The sequence below is a fragment of the Primulina huaijiensis genome, unplaced genomic scaffold (assembly GCF_012295235.1).
Source record: "Primulina huaijiensis isolate GDHJ02 unplaced genomic scaffold, ASM1229523v2 scaffold32015, whole genome shotgun sequence".
Lineage (NCBI taxonomy): Eukaryota > Viridiplantae > Streptophyta > Magnoliopsida > Lamiales > Gesneriaceae > Primulina > Primulina huaijiensis.
Window position 1 is genome coordinate 337,783 of NW_027357518.1, and position 24,613 is coordinate 362,395.

Consider the following 24,613-nt stretch of genomic DNA (forward strand, 5'->3'; position numbering starts at 1 on the left):
ACTGATATAATTAGGAAAAATAAGGTGGTTGAATTCCTGATCTTCAGTGCGAGCTCTCATTATATACTGTTGGTGGGAAAGATCGACATAATATGCAAGGACATGGTCTGCATGGTCATGACTCATATTATATTGCCTTGCTTCTTTGGGAGATACTCCTGTTCGTCAACCAATGGCTGCATTTCCACTACCTAGCAAAACTCTACCTTCTGTTTCAAACCTATAACATCTTTGATTCCAGATTGTCTCTGACTTAAATGAAGTTATATGAATTTTAATCCAATCGCTCGAAGCTAGTTTTTAAAGGCTCAACGTTTTAATCCAATCCGTTATTCCATTTACATAAAACACTTAAATAAAAGTCAGTGCCTAAGAACATATATTTGATGATCTATTTGATAATATGTTGCTGAATGATAAATTTAAATGTCACACATCTCAAATATCCAAATATTTTTTATGCCTGTGATGAGAAGCAAAAAGAGTTCAATTGCTCATCAATTGAACCTGCAGTTGAATAGGAGTCTTACCTTCTGATCCCAAAGTCATCAACCCCAGCTGCAAATCTTCGTCACAAGTTAATAAAATCCACTGCCCATCTTCATCCAAGTACTTCAATTTAAAACTTCCGATCCCGATCTTCAGTTTTCGAGCAACTTGTTCCTCCAGCTCTTCCATTCTTGATGACAGATGGGACTGAAATATTATAACATCGTCTTCAAATTTTGCCCTTATAATAACAGCTTTGGTCTTCGGCTGGATCCTTGTAAAAGATCCTCTGTTTTCCACGTTTTGGTGTATAGGGGAACTGGGAAATGAACCAGTGCCTGGAACACAGTGTGTAGTATTTGTTGCTTCAAAGAGGAATGGGCTTTTCTTGTTTTTCTCGTTAGATGGCCATCTATGGATGCCACAGTCTCTACATGCACGCTTTAGTGTCGATTTGCCAACTGCAGATAAAGGAATACAACCGGATATATAGATTTTATCTAGAAAGAGGTTTGACCGAAAATTTAATTAATACGCACCTCCAAGCTCTTCCGCCACATCTTCAAGTCTCTTCCCAAAATGTTTTTTAAGAACCTCGTAGCCAATGCTGAAACTGATGGCATTTCGTTTCCTATTTGCTTTCTTTGGCATTGCCCCTTTTTCTGAATTTTGAGCCACAGTACTATTGTTATGCTCCAATTTCCCCACGTTTCTTGTAGAGGTAAAGTTTAGCCGTTGAGTTTCCAAAAGTTGCTGCTCCATATCATGACCATGTTGAGTGAACTCAAATTTAAATGGATATAGTTTTGGCTGGTCTAATTCAACAGAAGTAACATCATTCTCCTTGTAAAATTCAAGAACCTCGACTATTAATTCCCCTCCTAGTTGTTGCCCAGATGCGACCTTAAAACTTCCGAGTTTCATCTCTAGTACTGGCAGTAGAAAGTGAATAAATGACCATGGGTACGTGCCTTTAGTCCATTGCCAGCATTTATAAAGAATTCTATCACATAGAGGTTAGTCTCAGAGTGAATACCCCGTAAACAAATAGCAAAACTCGTTGTTAACTTAGCTTCTAGGGCATAATGTGCCAGAGGGAACTCGGTCATGCTAAAATTACATAAATTTTGGCAAAAACACAACTTTCTTGTAGATGACAATACCCTTCCAGCAACTCCGTTTCCAGCTTGTATTCGATGCAACTGACATGCTGCAAGAAACTGAGAAAGATTCCAGTCGTTTTTCTTCTCGTCAGTGATGAATATCGCTTGTTCCATGCATCTAATGTGAATGCTTGACTTAGCACATTGCGAACAAGGAATCCAGATCTGTGCTAGCTTTAGCTGAGGTAACTGGATCAGCAGTTGAAGCATTTCCTTGATTTCACTTAGTTCTAATCTCTGAGCTTCAGAAATCTGAGGAGATCATATTCATTTGAAAGATAAATAATTAGAACACATGATCAGGCAAAACATCAGAAATTGTCAAGTAATTCGTACTACGTTTTATTCACTTTTGTCTCAACAGATACAAAACTAATTACATTTAAATTCCGCAGGCTTCCTGATAGCAAACATGGTGAGAAGTTGACGTGAGTTGATCTCAGATTAGCTGCCTGCATGTAATTGAAAATTACATATGAATCATGACAACAGTAATCTAACCTGAGAAGTACATACGGGACAAAATAGAGGGGTAAAAGTTAAAAGAATCATTAAGAGCTTATGTTTGGGGTCATATTTAGTTGTAACAAACATTAGAGTTGATAGCCAGGACTATGAATTAAATTATATTGAACCATATATGACCTAAAGCTCCCAGTTTTAATGGATTAGCTATATGAAGGCAATTACTGCTCATATTAAGTCAATGAATGATCTTATCTTTTTGAACCAATACACGACTCTTGGAAATCAAATATTTGATTTTATTTTGACATCATCTTTTCTCATTTTTAGACAGTCGACGACTGGAAACACTACAATCAAAATGAGGTGCTTTGTTAGTCAAGGATTCAATTTTTAGTCCAATTTAAAAAAAGGTCAACAACTCAAATGGCACATTCACAAGCTATTGTTATGCCACATAGGAAAACGAGGAAAATTTTAATGACTAGTAAGTAACGTGGAATCGATTGTTAGCTTTACACAGACACTAATTAACATTAACGACATGTCTTAATTGTTCTTCCATAAAGATTGGAATATAGCACAAAGGCATTCATATCAGGGTGCACTAAATAATCGTTATGCTCACCTCTAGTGCTAGTTCAATTGTTCGAAAGTCTGCATATGCCATAAATCCCCTACAAGGTGATAGAACCTCTAGTACTCCGATACATTGGTCCTGAAAAGGATCAAACACAGGAAAAGCCATGTATCTTCGCAACCCGCAAAGTGCAGCGTGATCTTGCAGAGCGTTCTTCTTCGAAGAATAGAGGCGTAAGTCTGGGGTGGATTCGGGATATCGTTTTATGAATACACGTCTGAGGAGGCCTATGTCCTCTTCTTTTCCTCCATCATCCACAAGAGACTGATCATGCTCCATGCAATACTTTCTGTACCGACAGAGACCTTTCCACAGAGAATCAACAGCAAATGGCTGGTCTAAGGTTGATAAGTATGGCCTGCCTGCAGCCATTTTAGGTGCCCAGAACTGAACTAAATAGTTGTCTTTCCAGCGCCATTTGGTTATCTCTCGAACCAAAAGTTGGATTTTGCTTCGTTTGGCCGATTCATCAGCGTCTGATGCCCAGCAAACCCAACCATACCTCGGCAGCTCATCTAGTGGTTGACTTTGTTTGGGCAACGAACGAATGTCATAAATCTTGAAATATTCAATGAAATCAACAGCTGAATACTCTTCATCATCGAACCTCCCAAATTCCACTCCCATTTTCATCACACAGAAATAAATTTTGGAAACGGAGGTCAAATGGGATGCATGATTCAGTATATATAGCTGTCACTTGCATGTTCCATCGACATTATCTGAGAAGTTAGAAACCGGGGTCCAAGCAGCTAAAATGACCCCAAACCAAACTCAATAAATCATTAAAAAAAATTGTGGGTCGGAACACAAAGAGTCGGTCTTCTTCTCGTTGATTTGATTTTCCATTTAGTAGTGCCTTTTCAATAGGTGTAGAAGCTGGTTTTTAGATGGAAAGGAACGTTCAACCTCTAGCGAACATTAATAATGTTTTATTTGCTTGTACGAACACAAAAGATAACCATGAAAGGATAAATACAAGCGTGGGAAAATCTTAATAACTCAGAGAATAGTACAGTCGACTTAGTACAATATAATTTTTTAATTGAGTTACATATGAACGAATCAATGAGCAAAAGGGAGCCTTTAAAAATATTGCCATAAATTAAATTAAAATGACACTAAAAAACAAAACACAAAATTTTTATGAAACAGATATCCTATTTTACCATCCATAAAAAAATATTATTTTTTATTATAAATATAAACAAAAATAATCAGTATTAGGAATAAAATTATTTGAAGTTGTGTGACACCGATAAAGTAAAAACAGATGAAATTGGTGATAACTGGCAACAGAATTTAATTTGATTTGTTTTTTATAATTTAATATAAATGATATTTATATAGATAAAATTAAATATGATGATTGATTGGGTATGGAATTGTGTAGTTAACTACGGTACGGAGTGAGGACTGAATAGCGAAATGGAGAAGCTTGAAATCATAGTAAAAGCTGAGGAATTGGTGAAATCCGCCATGAAAGGGAACGATGCTTCCCACGACGCTGCTCACGCTTTCAGAGTCAGAGACCTCGCTCTCTCTCTAGCCTGTGAAGAGGGCCTTGCTTCTTCCCCGGATTCCTTGCTGAGTGTAACCATACTATTTTTGTTTCTTTAAATTCAAGTTATTAGAGATTTTTTTTTTGGGGAGTTTTTTGGAAGTTGGATATATGAGCTGAAGGGGGTTGCTTTAAAAAAGATCGATCCATGTTTTTGCAGGATATTAAAACTTTGATGCTAAAAATTGTTTCTTTTTGTGAAGAACCACCAGCACAATTTTAGAGCATAAAACTTAGCGTGATATACGTGAAGAGAGAAATTGTGGGGAGGGAAAAACTCGAATTTGTGGGCAATTGAAATGGATATTTTGTTTACGGTTTCATTTAAGGGGAAAGGGGATTTGCTTTCTTCCCGGTCATGATTCGTCTTTTGGATGTGGATTAGCATATAATTTGGTCTACCTTTTCTTGAAAATCTGGTAATTTATCTTTTTACATAAAACAATAGCAGTTGCTAAAACAATTTATCTTTTTTTTACATCATTTGAATAAATTTTGTACGTTGGAAATTTGTTACTTAGTGAATGCATCTAGAATGCGTGATGTCGAGTCGTTAAATGAATCAACCATCTTATGCAACCATTTATATAATTATCTGTCATGAAGTTCTTGCCATGATTCATATGCCATCAGATGGCTTAGAAAAGTTGTTAGTGAAATTTTCTTGTGTGTTGATCCTGTGTGTGCACACCTGCCTTGTGTATGTGTTTTACAGTTGTAAGTAACTATGTGTGGGTTATGAATTTATTCATTTGCACAATCTGTTGTTCTTTTTCTTCAGGTGGAGTTGGCCGCACTTCTACATGACATAGGTAATAACTTTTTGAAGCATCAACGAGTAATGTTGCAAAGTAAAATAAAGCTATTGTTTCCCTATTGTTTTTCACTAGGTTTGATTAAAAGACAGAATAATAGGTTGCATTCCTTATGTTCCTTTCTTCTAGATTCATATCTTTCTTTATTTTTTTATAAATATTTTCCATTGTGATTTGCTGAAACCTCTGCTTCGTTTCATGTCGATACCCTTTGAGTGATGACCATTTCTAATTAATGAGTATGGACATATATCTTGATGCTGATATATCTCAATCCAGTTGTTTAGCACTAGAGTGACAACAAGAACACACTTATAATTCCCTTTATGCATAAAAGACTTCAGGTTTGTGCTTATCCAACCACTTCTTTAAGGAAAGCGTTAGGCATATTTTTGTGCTTAACTTCCACATAGTTGCTTCGGAAAATTTCCTTTTTCTTCTTACTTTTAAATTCCATGCTAGTGTATACTATGCCTTTTAGTGCTTGAGATATCTATTTCCCCTACTTCTATGGAGTTTTCTTATCTTTGAAATACTAATACCATTTCATTGGATAAATTTAACGCAGGTGATTATAAATACATGAGGTTGGTGTTCTTTGTCTTGTTTAGCAGCTTGTTTTGTTGTTATTGTTCCCATTTTAAAGAAGCATGATTTTGTGACACCATCGGAAGCTTTTCATGTAGGAAGTTTTATATATTTTCAAACTAAAAACTTGTTTTACTGCACCGTAAAGTTCAAATTTCCTTTTCTTGTGACAGCTTTCATAACTCGGGTTTTTAAATGATTGTTCAATGTAATCCTTTCCAATCTTTCACGTTTGTTTCATTGTGCTACTTTTTACTTTTTTTCCCTCTTTCTGCTACAATATTTTGTCATCCAGAGATCCATCTGAAGGCAAGATTGTCGAGGACTTTCTGGTCAAGGAACATGTAGATGAAAATATCAAGACAAGGACATTAAACATCATAAATGGAATGGGTAGATCTTTCATTTCTTTGTCATTTGCCTGTTTTTCTTGTACAATTTTAGTGCTACTTCTTCTCACTAATCTCTTTTGTGGCATGTTTTGATCTCAATCAGACAATACAAAAGGTTATAGATAATTTGAGGTCCTGGTTTCCACTTCTAGTTATCTCGCAAAAGTTGTGAATTGTTTGGGGGAAAATAAGAGAGCTGATCATGTATAGCTGAAATAGATAGAGCAAATAAATTTGAAAGCAAGATTAAAATATGCTAACTAGTTATTCATGAAGTGCTGTAACAATGAGATAGAGAAGCTAACCAATTTTTTATACTATATATTTATATTCTTTAAAAAAAATTATGCTTTGAACTTCATTAGTCTCCTATATTGATGCACTAGTTTGTTCCTACTTGCCTACAACATGTTTTCAGGTTTCAAAGAGGAGATTGGTGGTCTTGGGCCGGACAATTTTTGTGCAGAATTCGGGGTGGTACAAGATGCTGATCGTCTTGATGCAATAGGTGCTATAGGTAGGTAATCTTCACTCATTTACTCTTGTAAATTCTATGAACACATATCTCAAGATTTACTTCATTTATTCATATCACAATTTCCCAGCTTCGGGGTGGATATATTATAATTTTTAAACTCCAACTAATTAGAGACCGAGGTGTAATTATGCTGGTGAACCATTATTCTTCGAACATTATCTTTAGGAATTGCTCGTTGCTTCACGTTTGGTGGAAATAGGAATAGGGTGCTCCATGACTCGCAGATAAAACCTCGATCAGATTTGTCGAAGGAAAAATACATGAACAAAGATGATCAGACAACAGTGAATCATTTTCATGAGAAGCTTCTCAAGTTGAAAGACTTGATGAAAACTAAGGTCTGACATCTCTAATTTACAAAAGAGCTCTTTGTTTTCAGTTCAATCTTTGCAATACTTAGAACGAATTCTTTAAGTGCGTGGTGGTGATAAAATTTCAGGCAGGGCGGAAACGGGCGGAGAGGAGGCACAAGTTTATGGAGGAGTTTCTTAAAGAGTTTTATGAAGAATGGGATGGAAGAGCCTGAAGTCTTTATTTCTATCTTTTTCTTTGGGGATTATTATTATTATTATTATTATTTGGGGACCTCGTACTTGTTCAATGTATCACTTTCATTTATTAGACATTAAATCATTATTATTTCTTTGAAATGTCGCTTTAGTTCCATAAAATTTTAATATGGAAATGGAAGCAATTATGTAGTACATTAAATTTAAATTCACGATTTTTCGGACAACACGAACCGATATTACATTTGGAGTATGAAATTTTAACTTTAATTTTAATTAAATGATTGGAAAATTTTACTCATTTTTTCATTTCGACTAGGGAAATTCATGATCAACACTTATATTATTTTCTCAATGGCCTTGTTTTCTTTCTCTTGTGGGACAATTAATTTTGCCAATACATATACATATGAATCAAAACTTTGCTAGTTCGATTTCTAGGATGGATCCTATTCTCCAATTAATTCGCGACACGTTTTCATTGTAATGAAATAGTTGTAGTGTATGGTCTATTCTCATTATCATTTCACATGGGCAGCTTTTTTTAATAGATTTAAACATGAAATTGGTATGCTAAAAAAAACATGAAATTGGTATATTAGTCGAAAAACGTGAAAAACATGACAGAAGAAGGTTAACTTAAAAGAAATATTATTGGATAATGACTTATATAGTCTATTTGATGTCAATGTTTGAATTTATACGAAATTTAAATATAACAAATCTCTCTCTCAATTTAAAAAAAATTTTGTAGTTATCAATTCCAATTATTTTATTTTTTTATGATGATAAAACTCGTATGAGCTATCTTTCGGTCCCTCTCCTAAAAAGATTAACAAACCAAAATCAAACAAAACAATTTTTTTTTTTATTTCTCTAAATTTTACTTGTATTGTTTGTTTTGTTTCTAGTATTACTTAAAAAATAAGAGAAAAATATATTATTTGTCATATAACTTGCATATTTTTTCGTTATATTATCAGTCAATTTACATTCATATATAATCTATTAATTTGTAATTTTTTCGATTTTTATTTTTTTTATTGGAATGTCAATGTCATATAGAAAATAATGATATGTCACAAAAAGTTACTGATTTCATAGTTCATACTACATATGACAGCTACATCACTCCGTCGACCAATGATAACAGAAAATTGGCTTTCAGTCTTCAGCTGTCGATTTTTTTTTGTGTTCAGTCTCTGGGTACTTTTTTAGTACCACATTTCTACATGAAGTGTACAACATTTTGTATGACATAGTACCACAATTTTGTGAGTAGAGAGTGAACCCAAAGAAATATTTTGATTAGGGATTTTTCACCAACTTCCCCATGATTGAAACAAAAAATGCAATTAACTAAAAACATGATAAAAAAAAAAAAAAAAAACTTCCAAATTACATTTTTCAAAAAATTTATGGAAAAGTACAAAAGGTAAAAAGAATATCCCTTAATATCTAATTGCCGTTGTTAGAGAGAAACGTGTAGAAGTTGAATTCGAAAACTGCATCTTTTGGTTAATTTATTACAAGTCCAGTTTTTTACGCTCCTTTGACCACGCATGGTGCCTCTTAATTCAATGACCAGTCCAATCATTTTCTCTGACATGATTTAGGCTATAGCGATCGATGATATTTTCACAAATACAGTGTAAGGCTTTTATATATATATATTGTGTTCAGATTCTTTGGATCGATACATACATGCATCTTAGGCTAACTTAGGATGAAACACCTTTCTATATTTGTGATCACACTAATAATGTTCTACATTCATGAACCAAACATATAAATATCGAATTACATAAATTTTTGTGTACAAACAATGCTCAAAAGAAAGATATTGGTGTTGAATTAATGTATTCTACGGATAAACAATTTGTCGACTTTTTTACTAAATCTTTAGATAAATCAAATTTTCTCAACGTAAAGATGATTTTGGATGAGTTAATATCAATACTTAGATACATATTTCAGAAAATAGTCATGACAAAAAAAAAAATTGTGTGAAGTATTAATTTATTGATTATGAGTATCATAAACTTTTTCCCTTCTCTGGTATTTCTATTCTGAAATATTCACACTTTTTCTTTGGAGTAAACTTATACATGAGTGAATTGTGGGGAATATATATTTTTATCATGGCTATTTTCTTAAGTTACTTTTTTTTACAAAACAATTTCACGAAAATATTTGCACGAAGTATTTGATCAATTCGAAAACAATTTTTTTATGACGTGAGAAAGCGCAGTCCATACCTTTCAGTTTGCACATAGTAAACCCCCGAGTTATGTAACAACTAGCAAACCAGCTATCCCTGTAAACTCTATTGGGGAAGTCATGTGTGACAAGCTCGTCCGAAAAAATGTTAATAAAAAAAATTGAACTATAGAACATTTATCAAGCGTTCACATATTCTGGCAACTCAGACAATCTTTATAGGCAGAACAAATTTTTTTTTTTGTTGATGCTGATCAATGAGGAAGAGAAAAAACTCTGATTTCTTGCGTAGATAAGGTAGTAAAATACTCGTAACAAAGGTGTGTACGTAAGAAGGTATGTTATATACTTATGAGCAAGCATGCATGATATTGTGAAAATTGATATTTTCCAACTCTGAGACTTTCTTTTATATAAGAGTTTCCACGTGTCACTTCACGACCCCGGAATATTATACAGGAGTTTGTCTATAAATATCCAAATACTTGCAAGTAATACACGATAACTTCACCCTTTATTTATTACTAAAGAAAAAATAAAGGATCGAAAGCTGTAGAAAAATGCTTCATTTCTTTAAATCTTTATCAAGAACAGTCCACCAATGTCCAGAAGAATTTAAAAAAGGGATACTGAAGAATCATAATAACAGTAATTATGATACTGAAGGCTGCACGATTTCTTTAACGGTTTGGAGGAAATCGCTTATTTTCAGTTGCAATGGATTCACTGTGATTGGATCCGACGGTAGTTTAGTGTACAGGGTTGATAATTACAGCAGATGCTCTGATCAAGTTGTGCTCATGGATGGCTCCGGCAACCCCATTTTCACCATATGCCGTCGCCGGGTAAATAGAAATTTTGAGATATATACTGATTTAGTTGTACCCATTTATCTGATTTACTTATGTTATAATTATTACCTCAGCTGGCTGGCTAGTTATAGGGTTCTAGTAGAAGATTTACATCGGAATATTGTGGTGATTAATCTGAGCTAGAGAATTAATATCTAAAACTCCGGAATTAATTTCAGAGAAAAAGTGTTTTTAAGTTAAAATTATGCTTGAATCGATGGATTAGGATTTGTAAGAGGAGATTTAAAATGATTACTTTGTTGAATGAATTTGAAACTGAAACATATAAATATACTTGGCTAATATAAAAAATTTCTAATGCTTCAATTTAATTTAGAACAAATTGGATATCATGATACAATTGATTTGATTTGTGAATCTGAAATTGCTCCGCTCAAATTCTCCAATCCAAACACAATATAAGAAAAACGAATTCAGGCCGTGCTTGAATTGATGGACTTCAAATTCATAGATTGTAAATAAGGAAAGTGTAGATTTAAGATTTAATATATTATAAACAATTAAACTAATCAAAATACATATATTTCAAATCTCTCTCTCCAAATACATCCTTAATTTTCGAAATTTAGTAATTAAAAAAAAAAAAAAAAGCTTATTCGAGTTTCACATTATAAGCACGTTAAGACATGAGATATAGCTATTATATATATACATGTTTTGATTTGATTTTATGAATTTGCAGAAGCTGAGGCTAGTGGACTGGAGCTGGCTTGTCTATGATGGCGAAGTGAGCAAATCTCGCAACAACTCATCATCGAGTAAACCTATCTTTTACGTGAGGAAAAATATGGAAATTTTGGGGAAAAGTTCGAAAGTTCTTGCCTATGTTTACGACGGGGTATATGACAAAAAATGTGCATACACAATCGAGGGGTCGTACACGCATCGCATGTGCAAGATTCTAGACGAATCCAGAAGGGTCTTAGCAGAGATCAAGAGGAAACAAGACGCAGCGGGAGGCGTATCTTTTGGTTTAGAAGTTTTTGTCTTGAGCGTTAGGCCGGGATTGGATTCAGGGGTTGCTATGGCTATTGTATCATCACTTGATCAAATGTTTTCTTGATTTTCTCGAGGGTTAATTTTCTTTTTCTTTTTTTTTTTTAAAATGGTCATACACATTTATGCACACAAGCTTCAATAAATATGTATGAAGTATGAAACACCCCATTAAAATTGGGTTAAAATCTTCAGTGCCAACTAATATGTATTAGTTGCTTCAATACAAGCGTAACTTTTGGCTTTTCAGATAGTCATGGATTGAGAAATTTTGATGCATTTGTCAAAAATTGACCAAATTTAATCTTAAACAATTGTTCTAACAATTTCAAGTAGCTAATTAACTCCATAAATCATTCCATTTAATTGAAAACAAAAATTAAAATTTACATATTTTTTTAAAAAAATACGTTTTTGTTTTAAAAATATATTACACACCCCCTTTTTGTTTCATCTCACATGTTCCATGTGCTTATTGCGATCCGAGTACATGATATGACGATAGTGGGTGTCAAAATCGACTCTGCAAATACTTTCGGCATGGAATATATATAGTCCATTTTGATCATGATTATATATCACATGCTTTAGTAAACGGTCACGACTTTTACGCATAGATAATATTTAATAAATTTTTTTTAAAAAAAAACCATTAATACAAGGTTTCAGATCGAAGAATTTATTAATAAAACTCTTATTATATAGAAAAAATGAACTAATTATTGAATTGTAACGATATTTAAGTTGAGGATTATTTAAATATATTTAATGTACGTAACAGGATGATTATATAATGTATCTGCGTGTATAGAAACATATGCATATAACCAATATATTAATTATTTTTTCTGAAATATCATTTATAAATATTTATTGTCAGTTAAATAATTAAAAATATGTCTAACAAATCAATTATATAATTACGAAGATAACTTATTTTTATACTTGTAAGTTCTTTAATGAATTAATATTTGATGTATTTCTGTGAAATTAAATAATTAAAAATTATACAAGTAAATACTATATTTTAGGCCTTGAAGTCTGAAGAATGACACATTTAATGGATTTTAATACTCAAAACCTCTTCAATGAACGAGGCATTTCCCCCCTTAATAGCTCACACTACTTTGTGTCACATCGTTCAGTTTAAGAGTTTTGTACACAAAGATAGATATATATATATCCTCAAGGTCTGCACACCTTAGTTATGCGGCAAAAAATTTGTGTGAGACGGTCTCACGAGTCGTAATTTGTGAGATGAATCTTTTATTTGGGTCATCCATGAAAAAATATTACTTTTTATGCTAAGAGTATTACTTTTTATTGTGAATATCGATAAGGTTGACATGTCTCACAGATAAAGATTCGTGAGACCCTCTCACAAGAGACCTACTCTAGCTATACATGGGCTTGTTCGACTATCTTTTGGACGAAAGAAAACTCCTATTATACTATCTTTATCAACGAGAATCTCAATATCAAAACAAAATGTAAACAAATATAGAAGTTTTTGCAAAATATATTGTAATAAAATCGGTAACAGAGTTCTAGACGAGATTTAAAGTATTGTTATAATTATGTACATCTTCTAGGATATTTTTAACCTAAGATCTCGTGAAAAATTATATTAGCAATCTTGCAGCTTATCTTCATTTGTTATCATAGTTTTAATTTTTTTTCATTACCTCCTAAATCCGACCTAGGTCATAGTATGTCTGACCCGAGTCATCAGATATCTAAGTCCATTCACTAAGATTATGGGCTTAAGGCTAATCCAACGAGGCCAGAGTAAAACCCCAACATCCCAAATGGAATCCAAGCTACTCCCTGATCGGGAAAAGCCCCTCAAAAAGACATTGTCAGAGCAACCGAACTGAAGGCACACCGACCCGAGTCCAAGTCAATATGGCGGTGGATAAAGTATTTTTCATATAATACTCTTGAGCTACATATTCACCTTATGTTTGGAAGCAAGGATTTGGATTTGTAAATCCATTCTTTAACTGTTTGGTTAGTAGGATTTCAAAAATAGAATTGGATTTTAAGAGATTCGGCGAGATTTGACTGGATTTCATTATGTATAAACAAATCTTCTAAAAACTTGTCAGATTTGATGAGATTTGAATTTAGATAAACCTAAAAAAATATTAATAACAAAAAATTTAATTATTATCATTCTACCATCTTTTATGTCATGATTGGATTAAATGACAAATTTATTTATTTTGTATATTTGATTTTTGATATCTATTCTTATAGTTGTCATCAATAATAATTTAATTTTCTATTTATAAAATTAAGATATGGTTGAATATTTAATTTTAAAATAATTTATTTGGTAAGATATAAATTTGAATATTTAGATGTTATGTTAGATTATTTTATTTTAATAATTCATTTTGTGTTCATTATCAGTAGTTAATTAATTATATAAGAGTTTATAATGTAGTTTATATAAAACAAATATATAATTGAAATGGTATAGAGAAATGAGTAGGTCTCTTGTGAGACGGTCTTACGAATCTTTATCTGTGAGACGGGTCAATCCTACCGATATTCACAATAAAAAGTAATATTTTTTCATGGATGACCCAAATAAAATATCATTCTCACAAAATAAGACCCGTAAGACCATCTCACATAAGTTTTTGTCTAGAGAAATATATGATAAAACTAATTTTAATTTTTCAATTTTAAAATAATGTGAATAATATCTTTTAAATATTGATTTATGTACAAGATAATTAAAGTTATTTTAGTATAATTTTAAATTTTCAAATTCAAATCTTGTTTTTCCCAAACAATAAATGAATTCTAAATAAAAATTTTAAATTTCAAACCAAAGACAAAATAAAATTCTAAATCCATGTATTTTCAAATCCAATTTTACTTCCAAATCCAAAATTTTAAGCATTTAAACACATTGTCACAATGATAAGGAAAGAATCTAAAAGAAATCGAGATAAATCATTCAAATTTATAAATTACCAAAGATATGGAAAGATCAGCACAAATATGGTAATTTAGGAAACTTACCTTGCCAGAGTCATCTCCATATGAAATACTTGCTTGGTTAGAGTTTTTGGTATACAAAGTACATAATCCCAACTATATAAATTTCAAGTAGTCACTCCAAATTGATTCATTCACTCTTAACGTTTTTTCTGAGGTCCTCTTAACGTTTGTTCGGCCGTGTAGGATTCTGCTCGGCCACATCTCGACCAAGAAGTTCTGCTCGCATCGTCTTTTATCAACCAACAATCATGAGTAATTTTTGCTCACCAGATCGAACCCTAGGTATATGAAATTTTTGATATCATCAATATCCTTAATATCGCATATTCAAAATTTTCACAATCCTCAACAAATTATCTTCTTTTCAGATACATATTTCAAATCTTGAACATCACGTCTTTGAAATTTTAAACAAATCTTGCAATTTCTTAAATTTTTTGTAACAATAGTAAAGCTAGTGATTAATGTGTTTTTTTACACAAAAACGATTGTGAAAAGCTCAGGGGTAATGATACCCGAGCAAGGTGTCTGGCTCGCAAGATCCAACCTAGGGTAGGATGCGCTTTACCTAAGTTTTTTAATATGGACTGAGGAGAAAAAAACCTGGGCCGACCTCCCGACCCAATTAAGGATCCTCGGGATGGGAGAACGAGGGAAATGGTCGTGTGACTTAGCAAAATGATAAACCGAGGGTACATGATGAAGTGACCCAAGTACTTGGGTTGAACTATTTGTCTAACCTGATCACAAAATTGGATAATTGAAGAAATGAGGGGAGTTGATGTGGTTTTTGAACCATCGGGCCGAAGCGTGTGTCATGCTCATACTTTCTATCATTATATACTAAGCTCATACTAAGCTCATCTGTCTATACTTTTTGTCCAACCAATTCTTTTAATTAAGAAAATATAGAACCATTATCGAATGTGTGTCTATGATTGTTAGTGTCGAATTATACTCCCGACTTTTACCCATAAACATTCTAATATTTTTGTGAGTACTCGATACTCTTGCTTGGCTGGAGCCATGCTTGAACCTTTTTACAATTTTGGATCTTACAAATAAATTTCACATCAAATCTTGTAAAAAGGAGATAGAAGTCAATAAGCAGCATATGAAATATTCCAAATTAATTTTAGAAGAAAAGGATTTCTAAAAATGGTTGAAAAACATGGTGTGTTGTTTGGTAATAAAGAAAATTTTGGAAGTTATTAAAAATTGAAGGCTCTGTATTTATTTGAAAGAAACAAATTGACCGACAAGCGTCGGTTATGAAATAAATTTCCTTGATAACTTCCGTACGACGACAACGCAGGCGGAACCAGCAGCATGCCGGCGACTCTTGGGGGGCACCCCGGCGCAGAATTTAACGGCGGATTTGCTGCAATGGACTCAGTCGCTTCTTCAGAGATGAATTCCGCCTGCATTTCGGAGATTATTGATGGCCTGTCTCTCCAAGTTCGCGGCCACGTACGCTCTGCTGAGTTGTCTAGTCTCTGCCTTTCTCTGTCCAGGCAATGTTTTTGCGAATTTTTGTCTTTTCTCTGTAATCTATATTGATTTTTTACTCTTGTCTAGCTGTGAGTCTGTGAACCATAGCAATGGTTTATTTACTTCTGTATACGATGTGATAAGTTGGAATTTGTTTTAGTGGTTTCAAAGTGAGCATGGTTTCCTGGACAATAAGAGGTCAGGAATTAAATCTTCTAATTTGGGAATGTATTGGTTCATTTTGTAATAAAAAATTTTAAGTATAAACTGGGGGAAAATGTTAGGATATATAAATATGTAGGAATTTGACTTAAAAAATACTTTGTTTTTTCAATAATTTATGCCTCGGCTGATAAATGGTTGTTTTAAGTCCGGAATATGGATCATTTGCACGATTGATCTCTTTAAACCCCAAATCTTGTTTCATTTATGATTTGTCTTTGGGTATGCTTTTTATTAAGAAAGTGAAGCTTTTATGTAATTTTTTGCTTGTAGTTCAGCATTTTTTCATTACAATTTTTGGTTTGTCCTTGGATTGTCTGATTATATAAACTACTATGGGTGTTAATTCTCAGTGTTCCATGGCCCTCTGTTGGTTCACAAGTCTTCCAATTTTGTATAAGGAAGCAATCTACAATCATACTTTTGGTAACATTGTCTAATGAATATGTTCATCTTGGTGATAGTATATGAGTGTTTCCATGAGGGCGATTTGAAGAGGAAGGAAAGTCAATCACATATCTCTTGTTCATGTTGCTAGTTCTCGTTCTTGTATGAATATATAAAAATCCCTGAGTGCTATTTAGTATTTACTGTTTTGATTTCTCAGCTAATTGTTTCCATGTAATTGTGATGATGTTTATCCTTTCTTTTTTCTTTTTGGCAAATACAGACAAATTGATTTTGCCATGGCAAACAATGAAGTTCCAAACAGAGCCCTGGAGCTGCCTTCGCTATTAAAGAAGGTGACGTGATGGTTTCATTTTTTTCTTTTTTTCCATGTAGCTGATTTTTTGTGGTTTTCATAGATTTGTGTTATCGTTTTGTTTGCTTTGGGTAAACATGTATGGTTAAGACTGTATGGAGAAGGCCTTGTTTTATTGCATTTGGCTTGTATGTGCTTGATTTTCTCACCTTTTTTGCGGTCTATACTTTGTGTGTGAATGTGGAACAATTTTCGGCTTAAATACATGTGGAGACAATAGTTTACTGATTTTGCTTATTATGTCTTTGATAGGTGTGCGTATGGAAAACTGATACCCTCATGCAAGCAATCATCATGGTCCTGATGATTTCTATTAAGGTGAGTTTGTATCTTCCAATTTTGTGGTCCCTGCTATTTTCATGATTCAATGTGTTTTCTTCTTGTTCTTATTGTTATTATTTTTGTGAAGAGCCTTGAGAAGCTCAGCTTGTGTGATATTTAGCTTTCATTTGTGGGTATTTTTGTGAAGAGCTTTGAGAAGCTCAGCTTGTGTGATATTTATAGCTTTCATTTGTGGGGCTCTCTGCAGGTGAAAAGTATTATATCTCATATTATATAGTTTAATGGACGAGCTTGATGATTTATTGAATGCGTTCATTAATAACGGGCGCTCTTCATAAGAGATAACAACTGTCTTTCTAGATAAATAGAATTATAAGTGTCACTGCTAGATTAATTTTAATGATTCTGGTTTGAATTTTATCGATGGCTTTGTCACTTGTGTGGTTTTAGTTTCATACATAAGTTTAAAGTACAATTGAGATATGTTCAAAAGGTGATTATGCTATGCATATGAAGGAACAAGGATAGCTGGTGATGTGGTCGACTATAAGGTCATGGAATGAATTCTTTTTGTCTAAATATACATTTGCTTTAGGAGCTCTTACGAGACTTATCCCAAATAGTTGATGGAAATCCTTAACCTGGATATAGCTGTGAAGAAAATTGTTTTTTGACCTTGCTTAGAATCATTTGGGCTTGTCTCCTCTTCACCACACACAAACAACAATACTCATAATTTTCATTTTCATTGTAATTTAGTTATTATGGGAATTAATGAAGCTTCTTTTATTTATGCCAAGGGTCTAAACTCTCACGTGTGCATGCAAGTGTATGTGACATTTTCAACCTTGAATCTTCGCTATTATAAATATCAACTTTTTATGAGATGTTTCACATGTTCAAGTAACAGAAATATTTTTGGCGTGGTTTACTTTCACTTCATGGAGAATAATATCCTCTTGTGTCCTGTTCTCTTGAACTAAAAATTATTTGGTAGAATGCTTGTCGAACTGGGTGGTTTTCAGATAGAGATTCTGATGAATTGAGTGATCTGGCAAAGGAGGTTAGTTAACAATGTTTACAATTTATCAATTTTTTAGTTGACGGGTTCACAATGCCCGGATATTTTTATGAATTTTCTATCTGCATATACAGAGCGCGAGCAATTTTTGTAGAATGCCCCATTTTAACACTGAGCCTAGCTGTTCTAATTTGGTTATCACCTCAATCATGTCAAGGTAAAATACTCATTACCATTATTTTAGTTTCGTTTATGACTAATCATCTTCTGAAGCTTGAAAAAGCACATTATATTAACTTTCCAGTTCAATCTGGTTTCGCAGTATCAAAGGATTTACTAGCTGTAAGCTTCTAAATGTGCTCACGAGTCAAAATGGGTGGGTGGGTGGTGGTTATTGGTCTGGAGGAATTTGGGGAAGGGGCGGGACTTCTTTCTTTGCTCGTAGAAACGAAAGGTTGTGGTGAAGGAAAAGGGGGATTGGTAGATTTAACACAAAATTATGTATTTCTCATCACAGAGTCATCATAAGGGAGGGACTGAAATTTGAGACAAACATATTTTTGTTCTTTTGTTTTGAAGATACCAAATACGAGTTATCTACTTGGCTTTCCCTAAGAAGTAATAGAGGGTTATGATCATATCCTTTACAAGTGGTGACCATATTCTTGAGTTTGCAAGCAATGACAAGGAGAAATAATAACCAAATCATCAAAAGGCTAAAATGAATCCTAGAGAGATGATTCTGCAACAGAGAATCAATTATGCCATATTTCTGGACTCCCAACCAGAGCTATAATTACACCAAATAGACTATGGATAAAGGTTCTGTGACTTTCCTGCTCGACCAGATTTTTGAGTTCAGTCGTGTACTGGATTAAATAAATAGAGTCGCACAAACCGTAGAAGAGGTGACTTGTGTCAGAGATTTATGTGTATTTACACGCGCACTAAAGCATTTGGTGCATGTTAATGGTGTTAATGTTTCTACCTTTTGTATTGATTCTGATTGATTATTATTGACATTCTGATTGCATCTAAAACAGTATTTGTTGTATGTGGTATATATGTGCAGATTCTATCCAAGAATGAAAATGGGTCATCTGTTTTTTCACATTGAAGTCAAGGTTGTTACTCTCTCTTCTCTACTTTAATAATCAAGATCGATCTCTCTCAAGTATGATTGCTAATTGTATTGGTGCACTTCGGTTGGATTGTAGCCTGGATTTAATGCTTATTTGGGGGACTTTCAGATTTCAGAGAATTTGAAGTCAGCTCCCGAAGAAAAAATAGTAAGCACATCTAATCATGATTCTAAATGTATAGTTTTGCAGAATATGCGCTATGAATTTGATAACTAGTTACAAAAGGAGTTCGCAAGCTTGCAGTGAATGCTGTTTTTAGTACATTTCAGTGCTTTATCACATTTCCTAAGTCGGGCCAGGAGTTATTAATCTAATTCATGAGATGAATTTGATAACTAGTTACAACAGGAGTTCTCAAGCTTGCAGTGAATGCTGTTTTTAGTACATTTCAGTGCTTTATAACATTTCCTAAGCCAGGCCAGGAGTTATTAGTCTAATTCATGAGATGCACACTAACTTGTGCACATCTATAAGATTCGATTCTGAAACATGAGCTGGGAAAATCACCCATTAAGTACCGATTATGTTGCATTAATTGTTTAGGACTACTACAGTTATCTTTGACTTACTTACGTGTGATTGTCTTCCAATGTTATGTTCTTCGATTGTCTGGATGATAATTACCGATTGTAGCATCTGTTGCAACAAAAAAGGAAATAGTTGTGTGGATAGAGTGGTTCACATTATCTTGATTTTGATTGTACTATTCAAAATGTCTGAAATGATATGTATCGCACCCACTGTGGATAAGGGACTTTTAGATCAATTACTTGTCGATCTGATAATTCATTTTTCCTGCAGCGGTTATTTGTTGGACAAATGGATAATATTGAGACATCTGCATGCCTCGTTAGCCCCTCTAAAGTGAAGTACGTGGTTCTTTTTCCTTTTTCTTTTTCTTTACATTGGAATGAAAGTATATCTCTTCACCGCATTATTTATGAAATCTGCTGTATTTTCTTCTGCAGCTTTCTCGTGAATGGACATGGCGTGGAGAGGAGATCTAATCTTTACATGGTTTGACGCAGATTAATTTATTTGAAAAATATTCACCTTTTGAAGAAGTAATTATTCTGGTTGTATGCATGCTTTGTCTTTCTTAGGACACAGGGCCTCAAAATCCGACTGTTTTGACTCATTTACTGACATATGGGTTGAACGTTCTCCAGGCTGTGGGTGAATTTAGTGGTATAGTTAGCTTAGGGTTTCCTTGTAATAGGATTCTGGTTTTATTGTCAGACATTCCAATTATTCTTGCTAAATACTTATTTTTGTCTAGGAAATTATCTTATAGCAGTTGCTTGCATGAGTGAGGTGCCAGAACCTGATTCAAATTCCCTTCTAGATTATGAGCATATTCCTCCAGTTGTGGATTCAGGTGCCACTTGGAATAAACTTATTACTAACTGATTCACAATTCTTTTCTTTGTTTTTACTGTTAAGAGCAACTATTTTGGGATAACAAGCTCTTGGATAAGTTTTTGTTCCTTGATAATCTAGACTGTACCTACCAAACACGGACATGATCTTATTGGTATTTTAACTTAAATTCTGTAATGTAGATTCCGAAATCATTGAGGGGGCATCACAAATACCACTGAGCTGTCCCATTAGGTAATATTTAATATTTGTTTTGAAACTAATTTTTTTGTTCTTTCCTCTTCATTTATGCTTTAATTACGTGAGAACAAATTGAATGCGCTTAGTTATGTTTCCAATGCGAAGAAATTTGATCTTGGTGACATCATGAGCACCTGTTTCTGGACCTTGTATCTATAAAACCGCCACTGGAGATGTATAATCTGCAACTCCAGTTCTTACATTTCCTTATGGTTTTTACGTTATCAATGTTTATTTTGTTATCTTTATTATTTTATTTTATTTAGTTTTTTACAGGATCATCATTTCACGCATTTTTCAAATTCAGTTTTGCATGTTCTGCTAATTTGTTTATTCTGTCCTCACATTAATATAGCCTCAGGCGTATCAGAACACCTGTCAAAGGACATTTATGCAAACATATTCAGGTACTTCAAAGCATCCATGATTAAATAAAGTTGATGCTTCTGAAAATTTTAAAAAAAATTGTGAATTTGCACATATCATCAAGTGGTACGGAATACCATATGTTTGTGGTTAGTTTCTTTTGTGCGTGTTTATGTTTAAAGCAAAAAACTGCTTATTCTAATCCCATTATGTTGTGGCACTGTATATATATTTGAGTATTTACCTGATCGGGTGAGGTCAGGTACCGTACCCCAATGCGGTGGATACTTATTTGAGTTTATGGTGGTCTAGGTTTATGCTACTACATGAATTTTGTGAAATTCCAGATTAATGTATATTTATATCTAATAAACTGCCCCCACCCGTTATAAAATTGATTTCCTAACTTAAAACTACAGATGTTATCAGGTGCAAATGCAACTTGAAGTTCTTAGATGTGATTACATGGCTATAAGCAGACAAGTATACTTTAAATCCATCACTTTGATCTGTTAACTTAAGGAAATTAGAATCAGAACAATCATCCCCGTGACAGAACATTCATACCACGTCTTCCTTCTATACAACCCGTTGACGTCTTATCTATTGTCCTTTCCATTCCAGTGTTTCGATTTTGACAACTATGTGGGCATCAACTCAAGAAGACCCTCCTGGCGCTGCCCGAGTTGTAATCAGCATGTCTGCTTCACTGATCTTCGCATAGACCAAAAAATGGTCAAGGCAAGTAACTTATTTGCATGAGCCAATTTTTACTGAATTCCCCCCTTCATGTTATCTTGATGTGGTTGGATTGCATTCAGATCTTGAAAGAGGTTGGAACAAATGTCATCAATGTAATATTCGCTTCAGATGGTTCATGGATTGCTGACATGGAAACTGATGATAATGCACACACGTCAGAGGATAGGACCTCTAATTCTGGACAGAATGAGTCTCCACAAACTGCATCTATTGGCTTATTAAATGTTCCTGTTGATATACTCGATCTGACTCAGAATGATTCAATGGGTGTTACTCCAAATGAAACTGAAGACCAGAAGTTTTCCGCAATGGCTCTTCAAAGTCGATCTTTGGCGCAGACAATTGTAGTCGACCCTGACAGGACAAACACAAATGATGTGAATCAAAGCAACCTTCATTCTGAGGATGATTCAGGGTTAAGAATTTTTATGTCAACCTTTGGGCAAGGTTTGCCAGATTTTACATCAAATACACGGAATCTTGGTGCTTATGCATCCACTTCGAATCATATTGCAGCGCCTGCTGGTTTACCTGAGATTCCTATTGGTGCTCCAAACAGAGTATACGCATTTGCTGGTAATGCTCTTGCTAGCACCTCCCTCCCACAAACCGAAACTTCTTTGCTAAATACTTCTCAGTATCATTTTGGAAACCCAACGATCACTAACGAGTATGGAAGGTTCCCATCAGTACCAAGACAAGTATCCGGAACACCAATTGCAGTTCAGGCCCCTCCACATATAACGGCTCCTGTCCTTCAACAAACCTCTACCAATAGTGTGAATACATTTATGCAGAATGGCTTTTCAGCAGCTTATCAAGCTTACCCTGCTCCGCCAACCAATACCAACTCAACAATTAGTTCGAATCTAATTCATTTGCCTCCATCGTCATCGAATCAGTACCCTGTTATACAGGTTAACTATTACTCTTGTACCAGCTGGTTTTTCCACTTTTAGAATAAGTACATACAAAATTTCAAAATTTTCATGCTGCAGAAGGGGACGGTGGGCGGACGGCCATACCTCGTTCCTTTCTTCCTTGTTTTTTGGTTTGTGTGTTATTTTTACTTCTGGAGAATTTATGTTGTTCGACTTAATAATATTCAGTAAAAGATCACGCGTAACATATATTTATGTTTCTTGGTAATACACTCTGTAACATATACATGAAGATCTTACACAAGGTCATGCACTCATCGTTTCCCTCTCTTCCAGAATTATTGGCAGCAAAATAGCTCACGAGCTTCTGCTAGATTAATTCGTTGGAATGTTACTCAGCATGCCCCGAATCAGGTCCCAAATGCTTACCAAGGTACAGATGAACTTCAAATATCAAGTCAGCAGATGGTGAACCTAAGGATGCCTCAAGCATCAAGTCAATCTCATGGCCGGAATCAGTCACCTGTGCTGCCATCTGGTATTCATTTCTTCCGCCCTCCAGCCCACATAGGGGGTTTACAGGACAGGATCGGTCACACAAATGTCTTAATGAACAGTCAACGAGCTCATTTGGTTGCAGCCGCAAACCGAGCTGCGGACATGGCTCTTAATCCATCAAGAACTTTTGCAGCACCCACGTTCTCAATGAACTCTGGAACAGGTTCAACTCCATTAATAAGGGATGATGTTACGAATCCAGCTAATCAGAACAAGCGGCCTGCTGGACGGATGCGTGGAGCTCTTTCTGGGCAGGCTTTAACTGATGCGTTGAACGAGTACATAATTCGACCTAGCCAGCAAGCTGCTCGGCATATCTCTGACGTGAACTCACTTTTGAATAATCCTCCCCCTGGTACTACAATCTTTCATGGCTGAAGAGGCCAAGTTCATCCCAAACCATACCAATCCTTTGGCAGGACCAGTTACGTAGGATGTAAATTTGGGCTTCGAACTCGATGGATCGACTGGGATGCATTATGTTCTTCACTCAACAAGTGGTGGTGGTGGCTGCATAAATCGTGAACTGAATGTGTACGTTTCTTGGGATTGGTTTTTGCACTAATTGCGATACTCATAATTTTTGACAGTTTTGCAGCTTTGTCAAGTAGGAATCCTCTGTTTCTGTATTTAATTTGTAAAAAGTTGTAGGTGGACATATATAGGGTTGGATATATCAGGTATTTAAAATAGTTGCTAGATGATTTCAATGAATATCTTCTCAATTCTGTTCTTTCTCCCATCAGTCATGATATATATGAAAACACTGCTCTGTAGACAGCAATGAGAAGTATCTTTCCTCGATTCCGTTATCTTAAAATTATTAGTTGTATGTAACGTTGTTTTGTTTGTTTGTCACATATTGTTAATTTCATGAACTTAAACCTATCATGTCAAAAGTTAGTTCAAAGAAGACGATGGTACGAGTCTATACATACAATTTTCAAGAAGTTAATTCAGTTAATAACTATAAGGAATAAACAACTGGAGCGTGAAGTTTACAAGACATTAGTGGATGTCTCATTAGGGCAGTCTAATACAAATCGATAAGTCTGACTTTGGTACGATGTTAAGATCGTGAACTTGAGTATAACATTGGTTGTATTAAATTTTTGGAGTTGTATGTATAAACTTGGACAATCATCCTCCCTAGAACTTGTTTTTAGGCTGAAGTTCATGATCTTAACACATATATGTCAGTGATGATAAATATGATGGTTGGTAATGATCACGAGTTCGATT

General features: G+C 34.2%; 4 protein-coding genes across 7 annotated transcripts; 3 read left to right on the forward strand and 1 right to left on the reverse strand.

The window, feature by feature from the left end:
* Positions 1-714: 714 nt before the first annotated feature.
* LOC140968031 (protein NLP6-like) lies at positions 715-3,525 on the reverse strand. The gene is made up of 4 exons (XM_073428871.1): positions 2,746-3,525; positions 2,033-2,104; positions 1,029-1,904; positions 715-950 (listed from the first exon to the last, which is right to left on the reverse strand). The coding sequence occupies exons 1-3, from the start codon at positions 3,388-3,390 to the stop codon at positions 1,416-1,418; spliced, it is 1,206 nt and encodes a 401-aa protein (XP_073284972.1). The 5' UTR covers positions 3,391-3,525; the 3' UTR covers positions 715-950; positions 1,029-1,415.
* Positions 3,526-4,128: 603 nt separating this feature from the next.
* Positions 4,129-7,387, forward strand: LOC140968014 (uncharacterized). The gene is made up of 7 exons (XM_073428849.1): positions 4,129-4,350; positions 5,100-5,130; positions 5,702-5,720; positions 6,017-6,114; positions 6,532-6,630; positions 6,817-6,989; positions 7,091-7,387. The coding sequence occupies exons 1-7, from the start codon at positions 4,186-4,188 to the stop codon at positions 7,175-7,177; spliced, it is 672 nt and encodes a 223-aa protein (XP_073284950.1). The 5' UTR covers positions 4,129-4,185; the 3' UTR covers positions 7,178-7,387.
* Positions 7,388-9,897: 2,510 nt separating this feature from the next.
* Positions 9,898-11,339, forward strand: LOC140968034 (protein LURP-one-related 17-like). The gene is made up of 2 exons (XM_073428874.1): positions 9,898-10,225; positions 10,935-11,339. The coding sequence occupies exons 1-2, from the start codon at positions 9,941-9,943 to the stop codon at positions 11,313-11,315; spliced, it is 666 nt and encodes a 221-aa protein (XP_073284975.1). The 5' UTR covers positions 9,898-9,940; the 3' UTR covers positions 11,316-11,339.
* A 4,166-nt stretch (positions 11,340-15,505) lies between these two features.
* On the forward strand, positions 15,506-24,085 carry LOC140968026 (E4 SUMO-protein ligase PIAL2-like). Of its 4 annotated transcripts, none has more exons than XM_073428860.1 (16): positions 15,506-15,777; positions 16,647-16,719; positions 16,992-17,057; positions 18,019-18,084; positions 18,177-18,259; positions 19,115-19,166; positions 19,260-19,331; positions 19,986-20,053; positions 20,153-20,201; positions 20,288-20,372; positions 20,464-20,562; positions 20,747-20,798; positions 21,166-21,211; positions 21,795-21,911; positions 21,992-22,849; positions 23,150-24,085. In XM_073428860.1, exons 1-16 carry the CDS (start codon positions 15,593-15,595, stop codon positions 23,747-23,749), a joined length of 2,571 nt encoding a protein of 856 aa, XP_073284961.1. In that variant the 5' UTR covers positions 15,506-15,592; the 3' UTR covers positions 23,750-24,085. The 4 variants fall into 4 exon arrangements, with proteins under 4 accessions (XP_073284961.1, XP_073284960.1, XP_073284962.1 ...); XM_073428859.1 differs by having other exon boundaries at positions 15,507-15,777; positions 21,160-21,211; XM_073428861.1 differs by having other exon boundaries at positions 15,507-15,777; positions 19,293-19,331; positions 21,160-21,211.
* Positions 24,086-24,613: the final 528 nt, after the last annotated feature.

Excerpts from the sequence above, each read along its gene's own strand:
- LOC140968026 (XM_073428859.1), top strand. The coding sequence starts at position 15,593 with ATGCCGGCGACTCTTGGGGGGCACCCCGGCGCAGAATTTAACGGCGGA. Across the intron at positions 15,778-16,646 it reads CTCTGCCTTTCTCTGTCCAG|ACAAATTGATTTTGCCATGG; the intron begins GCAATGTTTTTG and ends TGGCAAATACAG. Across the intron at positions 22,850-23,149 it reads ATCAGTACCCTGTTATACAG|AATTATTGGCAGCAAAATAG; the intron begins GTTAACTATTAC and ends CCTCTCTTCCAG.
- LOC140968034 (XM_073428874.1), top strand. The coding sequence starts at position 9,941 with ATGCTTCATTTCTTTAAATCTTTATCAAGAACAGTCCACCAATGTCCA. Across the intron at positions 10,226-10,934 it reads TCACCATATGCCGTCGCCGG|AAGCTGAGGCTAGTGGACTG; the intron begins GTAAATAGAAAT and ends ATGAATTTGCAG.
- LOC140968014 (XM_073428849.1), top strand. The coding sequence starts at position 4,186 with ATGGAGAAGCTTGAAATCATAGTAAAAGCTGAGGAATTGGTGAAATCC. Across the intron at positions 4,351-5,099 it reads CCCCGGATTCCTTGCTGAGT|GTGGAGTTGGCCGCACTTCT; the intron begins GTAACCATACTA and ends CTTTTTCTTCAG. Across the intron at positions 6,115-6,531 it reads AAACATCATAAATGGAATGG|GTTTCAAAGAGGAGATTGGT; the intron begins GTAGATCTTTCA and ends ACATGTTTTCAG.
- LOC140968031 (XM_073428871.1), bottom strand. The coding sequence starts at position 3,390 with ATGAAAATGGGAGTGGAATTTGGGAGGTTCGATGATGAAGAGTATTCA. Across the intron at positions 2,105-2,745 it reads CAATTGAACTAGCACTAGAG|GCAGCTAATCTGAGATCAAC; the intron begins GTGAGCATAACG and ends AATTACATGCAG. Across the intron at positions 1,905-2,032 it reads GAAGCCTGCGGAATTTAAAT|ATTTCTGAAGCTCAGAGATT; the intron begins GTAATTAGTTTT and ends TGATCTCCTCAG.